At 43.6% G+C, this 12,926-nt stretch overlaps 2 protein-coding genes across 8 annotated transcripts in view; one reads left to right on the forward strand and one right to left on the reverse strand.

Moving 5' to 3' along the window:
* Positions 1 to 216: 216 nt before the first annotated feature.
* The window catches only part of EPN2 (epsin 2), a 41,018-nt gene continuing 28,308 nt past the window's right edge, over positions 217 to 12,926 (reverse strand). For 2 of the 4 annotated variants that reach the window (XM_075830602.1, XM_075830605.1), the window contains 4 exons: positions 10,678 to 10,842; positions 10,307 to 10,402; positions 8,354 to 8,566; positions 4,078 to 6,400 (listed from right to left, as the gene is read on the reverse strand). In XM_075830602.1, coding sequence (XP_075686717.1) covers positions 6,093 to 6,400; positions 8,354 to 8,566; positions 10,307 to 10,402; positions 10,678 to 10,842 — 782 coding nt within the window. In that variant the 3' untranslated portion in view covers positions 4,078 to 6,092. Of the gene's footprint in view, positions 6,401 to 8,353; positions 8,567 to 10,306; positions 10,403 to 10,677; positions 10,846 to 12,926 lie in introns of all 4 variants that reach the window. The other 2 variants (XM_075830601.1, XM_075830604.1) reach the window with 2 other exon arrangements.
* Positions 10,336 to 12,926, forward strand: part of GRAP (GRB2 related adaptor protein) — a 100,972-nt gene continuing 98,381 nt past the window's right edge. For 3 of the 4 annotated variants that reach the window (XM_075830607.1, XM_075830611.1, XM_075830609.1), the window contains exon 1: positions 10,336 to 10,420. The gene's annotated coding sequence lies outside the window, so the exon portion shown is untranslated. The remainder of the gene's footprint in view (positions 10,421 to 12,926) is intronic. The other variant, XM_075830608.1, reaches the window with a different exon arrangement.

A 12,926-nucleotide genomic window follows, 5' to 3' on the forward strand; every position in this document is an offset into this window, starting at 1 on the left:
TTGTCATTTAGCAAGAATCCTGCAGTAATTCCTTCAAAAGAAACAAATGACACACTCAGCTCTGCTATATCTGTATGTGTGAGTAGCTATGTATCTATAGTCAAGTTGTTGTATGTTTGCAAATGACAAAAAGATCAGAGACTGGGATCCCAGGGAGGTCATGGGTGTTCTCTTGTATGAGACTACAACTCTCATTCTGAGTCCACGACAGGTGTATTCATATTCGGCCTTTATATCAGCATTCATAGAAAAGTCTCAGAGTTCATCTTGTCGTAAAAATAGGACTTTAAGTGGAGTAAATACAAAAGAAAAAAATAACTTAGACGTGGCAGAGCCGAGCGGTACACAGAACATGTGACAGCGGGATATCGCAACCGCCATAATGAAAATCATCAATGCAACAAAACACGGGATTTACATACCCGGGTTCACACAGCGCGCTGAATTTTTAGTAAATTTTTTTTTTACCATAAATTGAGATTGAATACAAAGGAAAGAATTTATTTCTCTTAGATAAAAAAAAAAATTGCGCAATTCGCGCTGTGTGAACCCGGCATTAAAAAGAAAACATAACAATAATTTGATTCTTTTGGAGGAATAGAATAATTTCAGGCGTACGGTTTAACAAATTAATTGTCCAAATCGTGGACGCTTTGATTTTCTCCTTCCGGGCTCCATGGCGATGATAAATGCGCCAATTATTGCACTATCCGATTGAACTAGATGACATACAAATATTATTTTATAGTGGTGCATAAAATCGCATATTTACATGTTGATTCATGCACCCGCGATTTTGGATCGAAAGAAATCCAACGGTGCGATAATTGAGCCGCGAGTAACCGCCATTTTCCCCTGGGCCTTGTTATACTGACGATTAAAAATAAGGGGTTAAAAACGTAAGATGAATATTCTGTCACAGATGATCTGGAACTGGGGGTAATAATGACCTAAAAGGGTCAGACCACGTGTATCCGCTGCTGTTTGGCCGAAAACCACGGCGCCATGCGGTTTCACCTGCCAAAACTGCGTTCGGAAAAACATGTCGGAGTGGCTTTCGCTTCGTGTAGGGTGTGTGCACACGACCTATTTTCAGACGTAATTCAGGCGTTTTACGCCTCGAATAACGCCTGAAAAGACGGCTCCATTACGTCTGCAAACATCTGCCCTTTACTTGCATTGGGTTTTACGATGTTCTGTTCAGACGAGGTGTCATTTTAGGCGTCGCTGTCAAAAGACGGCGCGTAAAATTACGCCCACGTCAAAGAAGTGCAGGACACTTCTTGGGACGTTTTTTGGAGCCGTTTTTCATGGACTCCAATGGAGAACAGCTCCAATTATGTCCGTAAAAAAACGTCGCAAAATCCGCGAGTACATGCAAAAACGCCTGAAAACAGCTCCATAATTTCAGACGTATTTTGCGTTGTCGCGTGAACATACCCTTAGGGTATGTTCACACGCTTAACAAAAAACGTCTGAATATACGGAGCTGTTTTCTAGGGAAAACAGAAAAGCCACTCGCGCTTTTCGGTGCGTTTTTTACGTCCGTTCTTGGATCTGTTTTTCTATAGAGTCTATGAAAAACGGCTCCAAAAACGTCGCAAGAAGTGACATGCACTTCTTCGCGGCCGTTTTTCAAAAAGGCCGCGTAAAAAAACTGCCCGTCGGAACAGAATATTGTTTTTCCCATTGCAATCAATGTACAGATGTTTGGAGGCGTTCTGCTTCCGATTTTTCGGCCGTTTACAGCCCGAAAAATGATCGAAAGTAAGCTCGATACTTCGTAACAGCATCGCTTGTTACCGTCTGATTGTGGCGATCACAGTCACATGATCAGATTTATTTATTTTTAAATGAAGGGGCTTCTGGAGAATCCCTCGAAATAATTTTCTAATTTATAGGCCCCTGCCTTTTACTAGAATGCTAGAGATTAAATTTTCATATTAATAAAGATATAAAGAACAGTTCGCTGCAAAAAAAGAAAAAAAAATCATCAATCTTTGAGTCCCTTTCTGTCAAATTATTAAAAATGATCAGTTTCTTAGTTATATGTGGGAAAAGTGACAACCACTATGGCCGCCATGACAGGTTCCATGGGGGTTGTTATCAAGCTTTTCCAGTCTGTAGAAGCTGTCACGATAGACATATTAGTTGCCACCCAGCTTTCCCAGTCTGTGAAAGCTGTAATGGCGGCCATATTAGTTGTCACCCAGGTTTTCCAGTCTGTGGAAGCTGCCATGGCGGCCATATTTGTTGTCACCCAGCTTTCCCAGTCTGTGGAAGCTGCCATGGCGGCCATATTAGTTGTCACCCAGGTTTTCCAGTCTGTGGAAGCTGCCATGGCGGCCATATTTGTTGTCACCCAGCTTTCCCAGTCTGTGGAAGCTGCCATGGCGGCCATATTAGTTGTCACCCAGGTTTTCCAGTCTGTGGAAGCTGCCATGGCGGCCATATTTGTTGTCACCCAGCTTTTCCAGTCTGTGGAAGCTGCCATGGCGGCCATATTTGTTGTCACCCAGCTTTCCCAGTCTGTGGAAGCTGCCATGGCGGCCATATTAGTTGTCACCCAGGTTTTCCAGTCTGTGGAAGCTGCCATGGCGGCCATATTTGTTGTCACCCAGCTTTTCCAGTCTGTGGAAGCTGCCATGGCGGCCATATTTGTTGTCACCCAGCTTTTCCAGTCTGTGGAAGCTGCCATGGCGGCCATATTGGTTGTCACCCAGCTTTTCCAGTCTGTGGAAGCTGCCATGGCGGCCATATTGGTTGTCACCCAGCTTTTCCAGAAACAACTAGGAAACATGACAGAATACAACTTGACAGAGGGGGAGGACTCTGGGACTTATATTTAATAGTGATTTCATTTTTACAGGGAAAACGTTCTTTTTTTAAAATATTTGAAAAAAAAATATTTAAAATTATAAACAAAATACATTTTTGGACGCTAATGATATATTTCTGCTGATTACCAGATGTAAACATTGGGGGTTTGTTTGCCGCCTGTAGAGACAGATTGGGAAAGATTTATCAAAACTGAAAAAGTGGAGCAGTTTCCCATAGCAACCAATCAGATTCCAGCTCTTAATTTTCAGAGGCCATGTTAAAAATGAAAGAAGCGACCGGATTGGTTGCTATGAGGAACTGCTCTTCTAAATCTCATTGTGTATGTCGTTCAGATTAATGACCTAAAAATATTTCAGCCCACAAGCAACGACTATGAACGAGACGTCTGGCAGAAGCACGGACATTTTCCCCGATTCCCACAAACATTCCGATCCCTGATTGGCTGTCATTTTTTTTCAGTGCAGGTCAGAAAATGAAAGCTGTAATCTGATTGGTTGCTATGGACAGCTGTGCCACTAAATCTCACTAATGGGGTGGACGCCGTCGTCCTGATCTGTTGACTACATTCGTAGTTTATACGTTTATAATATAGGGCTGGATTACCGACTGTCAGGATTGCGGGTACAGCTGATTCCAGGGCAGGATCCGCTCAATAAGTACATTAGTATCTAACGTGAAAAAAGCGGAGTATCTCATTCCAGGGCTGAGATATCAGAGATTAATGCCTATGCCCCCACGACAACACTTCCTGCCCGTCTTTTGACAAATAAGTGTTATCATAGGGACTCATGGGCGCATAGCAACCAATTATAAACCAGTTTTCTATGAAAATAAAAGCACACACCTGATTGGATGCAATGAGGCCCAGTGTTACTATCGTAACACTGAGCTGCCAAAGCATTGGGACAGGAAGTGTTATCATGGGGACACGGGTGGAGAAACCTTTCCCTTAGTGAGAAATAACGTAGCGTTTATAAAACTGGTGCACAGGAACATTGTGCTGCAGGCTCCTAGTAACCAACGTTTTATATGGTTATAATACCTTTTTCCTGTGCACCAATTTGCAGCCATGTAGTATAACAAATATGGAGTTTTCTTTTAGGAAAATAAATGTTTTTCCTGTGAAATTTGCTTTTTTTTTTTTTTTTTGGCTAAATTATAAAACTGAAATGACTTTAAATCCCTGAAAATCCACATTTCACTCGTATAAAATAAAAGAACCAACAAAAGGCAAAACAGGATGAGATCGGAGCGTCTAATGGTGACAAGAAAATCATAAGAATGAAGCGAGCGAGAGGGGAGTGTGCGGACATCACTGGCGCTTATTTACCGGCGCAGGCAATGCATGTCCATAGCAACCAATCAGCTGCCATTTCATGTGAGCAGTGATCTGATTGGTTGCTATGAGCAACGCTGCCATTTTGTCTTTCATACTAGATGTCATACATTGGGTCACTATCCTCCAATGGATGACGCCAGTTCACCAGTCAGTATGGCCGCCCGACCACGACAGATTAAAGCAGCAAAGATTTTTTTTCTAATGGCGGCCATTTTGTCAGATGGAGAAATGTCCATGAATGCAGCCAATCAGCACAGGGGTGTGGCTGAATCAACAGCGAGTCCCGGGGTGGAGAGCGATTTGAGTTCCATTCGGCCCAATAGGATTAAATGGAAAAAGTCATGTGACCGCCGCGGCCCCGCATTCACTTACAAGTCATTCTAGTATAACAATCTTCTGAAATTACGCACACCTCTCAACCGTCCCGTTTTTGCAGGATTGTCACGTGACTTGAGCATTAAAGTGGGTGGGGCTTATACAAATATGTCCCAAAGCGGTCGTTTTTGGGTGGATTTGTTGGCGTTTCTGGGTGGAATATGGCTGGAGCTTAATCATTTTTAGCAAGTGGATATTCAATTGTTGGGAGGTATGATTACGGAGAAACCTGGTGTCTCGTTTTCATTGAAAATATGCCACTCAGCGCGCACCAACGGTCACCGTCTAGCACAGGCCGCGCTGCAACCGTGATGTCATGATACCTACACCCATTATGTAACGCTTCTCCGTGGACCCCACCGCTCATAAGAACCATCCATCATACTCATGGGCTGCATGGACATGACATTTAAAGGGTTTTTCCGATTTTATGTAAATCTTCCTAGTATCTTCAAGATCTCTGCTTGCTGTTAGTGAATGGAAATAGTCTTGCTTACGCCCAGAAGCTGAAATCCGATCTAGATCTATTTCTGCTCACACAGCCGATGTCTTGTTACAATATTATCCAGCCTGGACAATCCACTGTGAGCTAAACACATCAGCAGCTGAAATGTCTCTGCTGACCCGTTTGTTACAATGTATCAGTGCAGGTAATATGTCTCAGTCTGGAGACTGCTCAGCTCACAGAGAATTGTCTAGACCGCATACAACTAGCAAGCGGTGAGAAGTATTACATCTGTACTGTCTGTTTGTTTTTTTGGCCTCTGGATGTAAAAACAGTAGTGTTCTTAACTGACAGCAAGCAGAGGTCTTGAAAATGCTGAGACATTTAAGCACAAAGCATATTAGAAAGCTGCTGAACATTTCAAAAGACAATGATTTCGCTTTATCGACATAAAGTCGGAAAACCCCTTTAATCCACCTTACAAGATGGCCACACGGCGCTGTTTTAAGCCTTCGTCTGTTAGATCACGGAGCCAAGATCTGATCAGAAACTCGTCTCCATTACAGGCGCATTCAAACCCACAGGACATCGGGAAGGGTAACGTAACCGTGTAAATCATGTCGTAGGCGCACGACGCATTCTCTCGTCCGGTCCGCATCACCGCGGTTTTTCTTTACGTAACAGGATAGACTTTCTGTCTTTAGAAATACTCAGTCCAAACCAGCGTCTCCTCAAAGGGACAAATATTACAAATCCATATTTCGGTTTTCCTTTCCAGCGCGGTGTAAACAAGCCTCGAATCCCAGTGTGAGTGACGGAGCCTCGGTGGAAACGAAGACCACGATCCACTTAGATTAACGTGACAAGTGAAAGACGGGAAGCCGAGGTCCAGCTTTGGTGTCCATGTTAAATCGGAAGTGATAGAACGCCGGAACTCATCATCCTTGGCTAGAGGCTTGCCCCTCGGGCCCACACCACCCCTGCCCCCGAAGGACGGAACCGCCAGACGTTACTCTCGGGACTGGAAGAAGACGACAACAGTTTAGCGGTGCGTAGTGTTTACTGTACTTGATAGACAATATCCTGCCGCCTTCATAGCAAGAAAGGATTGGTGGCGTTCATGGCTTGGGCTGCCGAGGGGGCGATGGCGGAACTGTGGTGGGGCAAGGTGGCTGCCATGTTCATGTTAATCCCCAGTCCCGTTGGCGGTACGGCAGGTAATGTGGACATCCCAAATAATGGCGGTGATACGGAGACCTCTGGAGCCACGGCTGGCACTGCGTTAAAGGACGGGCTGACTCCCATCATTGGGCTGGAACGCAGCTGGTTCAAGGTGAGCGCTTGTGGCTGGTTTACCTGGAAAGGGTTAACGACTGGCGTAGATCCTTGCGCAGGAGTTCCTGAAAGAAGAAAAGTAATAAATAAATGGTCATGGACGTCCCACAGCGGAGTCCCAGGCAGAGGGGAGTCCTACTCTACTAGTCATGTGCAGCTTTCCAGCCAATCAGATAGGGCTGAATCTTTGTCATGCGATTGGCTGAATAGCAGCACATGACCAGTAGAGTCGGACTCCTCTCGGCCTGGGACTACTGCAAGCATCATTTGCATTAACAGCAAGAAATTTTGAGGCTCCCGTAAAATGAAAGAGGTGGCCCCCAGTCTTGTCCACACTCTCCCATGTTTATTTCCAAGGGATAAAAGTGGGGACAGGTCCCCTTTAAATTTAGGGTAGGGTCATATATAGTATATATAGCACCCATGTACCGAGGCAGGACTTGCGCTTTAGGATTGTGCGTGATCTCTTCCCACAGAATATCCCGCAGCAGATGTCCTATAACAAGGGGTGTGCGAGCCCCATGTATCTCAGGAGCCGGAACAACACATGAAATAATTAAATTGTTCTAAAACGAGAAAAAGATGCTTGACGCCCCTTCGGAAGTTCCTGTGGGTCCGAGGAGAGACTGTCCTGGATTTGTGAGAGGCCTCTTTATGCTGCTCTGACTGGAGGGACTGTGGGCGGCTTACAAGGTATTTCAGGAATCCCAAATGTAAACAGGTCATTTCCGATTTCCAGGCAGACAGGAAAAACACAGGAAAGAAACTTTCTCCAGTATTAAGAGCCCCCTGGCCTGGTGCCAGGGCCAATTACAAAGTCTCTGAAACGGGGGGAGCCTCCTCCACAGCCCATAGGATACACATGGACGTCCCGGGGGGCCGGGGGCGGGTCATGAGCTTCAGGAGTATTTAGGATAAGATGAACTTACTTGCTATTCAGTACTGCAGGGACGGATGACACTACAAGTCAACACAATGCTGGACCCCCCCCCCCCACATAGACCCGCTCCAGACACTAAAGGGCTTTGTCCGCTGCTGGTCCAGATCTAAAAGGGTCAAATCTCCTTTATACTCTGCTTGATCAGTATTCACAAGCCGCATTGTGGCTCCTTACATTCCTACAGGTCGCTCATCTGTGCCATGCTCCATAATGACAACACATGAGCCCAGTGCCAGTTTTCGCCAGTGTCCCTTTTCGGCCCTTAATTCTGCGCTTCATAGTATTTCTTTATAGAGGTCGGTGCTCTTTATTTCTGATACAGAGCTCCAAATTCCCTGCTTAGACATAACGTTAAATGATAAAATTGTGGTACCTTCAGCTGCCACTAGGGGAAGACAGATCTCATTGAATGCCAACAATTAATCCGTCTTCAGTAAGCTCCCCCTAGTGGTGGCTGCAGGCAGCAAAAAAAACTTAGCTTTAAGGGTACAGCTGTGGGGAAATTTGGAGCCTCCAAAACTGAGCCTCAACCTTTATAAAGGAATCTGAAAGGGTAACTAAACTTCCGTAACTAAACTTTCGTAACGCCGAACAATTGGTGTACGGGCTTAAAAGAAAGGCTATGGGCCCGTACGCCAACTGTTCTGCTTTCCGAGATAAGCCGATCAGAAACGAAGTGACTCAGCGCTCACCCGAGCGCTTCTGCCGCTTAGTTTTAACGATCGGTGGGGGGTCTCAATTCTCGGACCCCACCAATCAAAACTTCTGACATATCACTATAACATGTCAAAAGTTTTTCCAAAGTTTATTTACCCTTTAAATTACTCACCCAAGTGCTAGCATATTTTATACTTGACATCTCTTCTAAAAGGTCCTACACCCTTAATATATAAATATATGTAGCAGAGCTGAACTTGTTGGTGCATCGCCACATAGATGCACCCGCAGTCCTATGTAAAATGACAGATAAGTTATCGTGATGTCACCACGAGTTGTCAAATGAGCCTTGCCTAATCTCAGCGAAACAATCACTAAATGATTTTGCGTATATAATTCTGAAATACCACTTGACTCCTACCTGATGCAAAGAACGGGTTGAACGTAGGGGCAGGCGGAGTAGGCATGGTAACCAGTGTCTCCAAGTTCACTAAGGCAGCGTTCGGTCCCAGGAAGGACTCCGGGGTTTTCCGAGCTATGGTTTGTTTGCTGGTGCTAGTGGTGATCTGGGAATCAAAGAGATCAGGACTTGTGGTGCCACTGCGCAAGGAGGATAAAGTTGATATGGAGTCGGCTGAAAGAGAAAACATAAGAACGTAAGAATTTGGCTCCACACAGAGAGCACAGCACCTGACAGAACGCATGTTGTCATCAGAATTTCTCAGTAGTGCAGCCTCAGGCTTCGGGCCTGTAAATTCAAGTGATCATATCTCCGTATAGAAGCGACATATTAATAAATAGTTTTCACATTTTTTAATGTATACCAAAGGGTACATAATAACAGCCGGAGAACCCCCTTAAATGAAGACGAGCTTTAGGCTGAGTTCACACGTCGCGGATTTGACTCAGACTTTCAGCGCAGATTTTACCCGTTGCAATGCAAAAGGGTGAGCTCTGCGTCAAAACCGCAACCAAATCTGCGACGTGTGAACTCAGCCTTATAGTAAACATGCTGTATGTAATTTAAGGTAAAGTCTCCAGCTGCAGCACATTACATAACATATGTCTTCAGGTTTGGACAACGGGCCTCTTCCTTTCCTTTCTGCATGTCCCAAAACTACACCGCACATGTGTGACCCGTGACCCAACACCCCATTCAGAGCTGCCGTACATGTACAACCGGGGAATCTACCAGATGTTCCACTCTCCCCGGCACCTGGGACGCATCACATTTCACCATGCACTTTCCAGGAAGAAAATTCTTACACAGTCTCAGTCGCCAGAGGAATGTTCTGGATGGAAAACAAGTTGTGTTTAACTTTGTAAGAGGGACGCATTGACGGAATTAATCAGCTTTTGCAGCTGCTACTGACCGATGGCACCAGAGTACGATGAGAGATGGAGGTGTATTAAACGACTGACCGCAGGGCTATGCATGGGAGGCCTGACCGTAGGGTTATTCATAGAAGAACCACAAGAAGACTGACTGTAGGGCTATGCACTGAAAGAATGACCACAATACTATGCACAGGTGGACTAACAAAGGACTATTCACAGGACTGACTGTAGAGCTATGCACAGAAGGACTAACTATAGTGCTGCGCACAGGAGAACTGGCAAAGGACTATTCACAGGACTGACTAGGGCTATGCACAGAAGGACTAACTATAGTGCTGCGCACAGAACTGGCAAAGGACTTCACAAGACTGACTGTAGGGCTATGCACTGAAAGAATGACCATAATACTATGCACAGGTGGACTAACAAAAGACTATTCACAGGACTGACTGTAGGGCTATGCACAGAAAGTCTAACCATAGTACTGCACACAGGAGAGCTGACAGGACTATTCACAAGACTGACCATATGGCTATGCTCAGAAGGACTAACTATAGTGCTGCGTACAGAAGAACTGACAAAGGACTACTCACAGGACTGAATGTAGGGGCTATGCTCAGAAGGACTAACTATAGTGCGCACAGAAGACCTGACAAAGGACTATTTGCAGAACTGAATGTAGGGCTATGCACATGAAGACTGAGTACTCCTGTGTGTAGCAGTATGGTCAGTCTTCCTGTGTATAGCCCTACATTCAGTCCTCTGAATAGTCCGTTGTTAGTGCACCTGTGCATAGTATTAAGTTCAGTCTTTCAGTGCATAGCCCTACAATCCGTCCTGTGAATTGTCCTTTGTCAGTCCTCCTATCCATAGCAATATGGTCAAAATACTATTAACAGGACTGACTGGTGGACTGACCACAGTACTGCGCATCTGAGCCGTCAGACCATTATACCAATATTCCAATATTTTTGGCCATCAAACTCCAGAAACATCAATTTTTTTTTTTTTTTAGGCTTCTAACTACGTGATTTACCCGATACTTTGGAGGTGGATCTCAGGCTGTCAAACTCGGAGAAATCATCTTTCGCCGTCCCATTTAAATTGCTGAAGGGGTCAAAAGCGGAACCTCCTGTTCGTAAAAACAAAGGTAATTAAAAGGGTATTTTTCAAGTTTTATGTAAAAAAAAAAATATTATTGCGTATCAAAAGTTCATGTGTATCAACTCTTCACCAATTTCAAAATGTCTGCTTGCTGTCAGTGAAAGTAAACATCCAACCCCTACAGACTTGACACAGGGAAGCCCCTTTAATGAAAATAAGGGATCCGTCAGATTTTTTTGGGCATTGGAAATGTAACCTTTTATATATTTCATCCACATCCTCTACCTGACTGAGCTTTCCCACCTGTACTTGTACTTGTTTTAACTCCAGGAGCAGGTCCCCAAGGGTCCGCTGTGGAATTAGTTGCTCCCGCCACCGGTGGTGCCCAGGGATCCTGTTTTTTTGGAAGAGACTGCGTAGAAGCCGAACTTGTTCCCCAGGGATCGCTTTTGGCAGGGGGTTTTGTACCTGCTAAATAAATAAGTTCATCACACAACTATGAGCAGTCAATACATAAACAGGGACACAACCATAACCCACCCCCCATATAAAATTCCTAAAATTGACGCTAGGAGTTCCGAAGATGAGATAAGTCATCCCACCGGCCTTCTGTTTTTGTCCGGTTACGGGAATTGTTGGTTTAATCATACAATGAGGGCTTTTTTTAAGGTAGCTCTGAGTCAGACATGTGTTCAGACACTTGTGCGTATGTCCTGGACCGAGGCCTCCTTCAAATTCCAGCAAGATCTTTTTTCTGCTGCAACATTGTGACCTTACATGGAGGAATGTGTCAGAATCGCCAAGAAACTTTCCAAATGAATGATGTCATGTCAGGCGGACTCCAACACTAAGCTCCTGTGTATCGTACGAGTAACCCGAGGGGCAGGTGGCCGGCTAGTCAACCACTATATAATGAGCTACGAGAACAATAAGCAAACTTGTCCAGCTACACTGTCCGCATCAATGCCGCACATAATCTGCGTTGCAGATTCCGTTGCGGCTTTGCCTAAAATGTGCAGTAAATTGCTGCGGATTCGCCGTTGCGTATTCAGGTGAAGAGTACATGCTGCTATCTTTTAAAACATTTCATCTCAGTCTGGCTGTAGACCTCGAAACACATAGGTCCAGCCAGAATGAAGAAATATCCTGTTCGTAAAACCAATCCGCAACGCAACACACATGACGTCTGTGGATTTCATTGGGGAATTTTTCAACTCCATTGAAGTCCATGGAGAAATTACGCCACTAGTACACATCAAGTCCGCAACAGCCAGTGTATGCTGCGGACACCAAATTCCACACCGCAACCTATGGTCCGCAACGTCTGCATGAAGATAACTAAAAAGGTGTGGAAACCAATGGACAGACTGTCCGCAGCGGAATTCCACAGCAATTCCGCCACGTGTGAACATGCCCTTATAGTAGTTATATTCTTGTATATAGGGGGCAGTATTATATTAGTTATATTCTTGTATATAGGGGCAGTATTATAGTAGTTATATTCTTGTATATAGGGGGCAGTATTATAGTAGTTATATTCTTGTATATAGGGGGCAGTATTATAGTAGTTATATTCTTGTACATAGGGAGCAGTATTATAGTAGTTATATTCTTGTATATAGGGAGCAGTATTATAGTAGTTATATTCTTGTATATAGGGAGCAGTATTATAGTAGTTATATTCTTGTATATAGGGGGCAGTATTATAGGAGATATATTCTTGTATATAGGGAGCAGTATTATAGTAGTTATATTCTTGTACATAGGGGGCAGTATTATAGTAGTTATATTCTTGTATATAGGGAGCAGTATTATAGTAGTTATATTCTTGTATATAGGGGCAGTATTATAGTAGTTATATTCTTGTATATAGGAGGCAGTATTATAGTAGTTATATTCTTGTATATAGGGGGCAGTATTATAGTAGTTATATTCTTGTATATAGGAGCAGTATTATAGTAGTTATATTCTTGTATATAGGGGGCAGTATTATAGCAGTTATATTCTTGTATATAGGAGCAGTATTATAGTAGTTATATTCTTGTATATAGGGGGCAGTATTATAGCAGTTATATTCTTGTATATAGGGGACAGCATTATAGTAGTTATATTCTTGTATATAGGGGACAGCATTATAGTAGTTATATTCTTGTATAGAAGGAGCAGTATTATTGTAGTTATATTCTTGTATATAGGGGCAGTATTATAGTCGTTATATTCTTGTATATAGGAGCAGTATTATAGTAGTTATATTCTTGTATATAGGGGGCAGTATTATAGCAGTTATATTCTTGTATATAGGGGAGAGCATTATAGTAGTGATATTCTTGTATAGAAGGAGCAGTATTATAGTAGTTATATTCTTGTATATAGGGGCAGTATTATAGTAGTTATATTCTTGTATATAGGGGCAGTATTATAGTAGTTATATTCTTGTATATAGGGGCAGTATTATAGTAGTTATATTCTTGTATATAGGGGCAGTATTATAGTAGTTATATTCTTGTATATAGGAGCAGTATTATAGTAGTTATATTCTTGTATATAGGAGC

This window comes from Rhinoderma darwinii, chromosome 6 (genome assembly GCF_050947455.1).
Source record: "Rhinoderma darwinii isolate aRhiDar2 chromosome 6, aRhiDar2.hap1, whole genome shotgun sequence".
In the NCBI taxonomy this organism is placed as follows: Eukaryota; Metazoa; Chordata; class Amphibia; order Anura; family Rhinodermatidae; genus Rhinoderma; species Rhinoderma darwinii.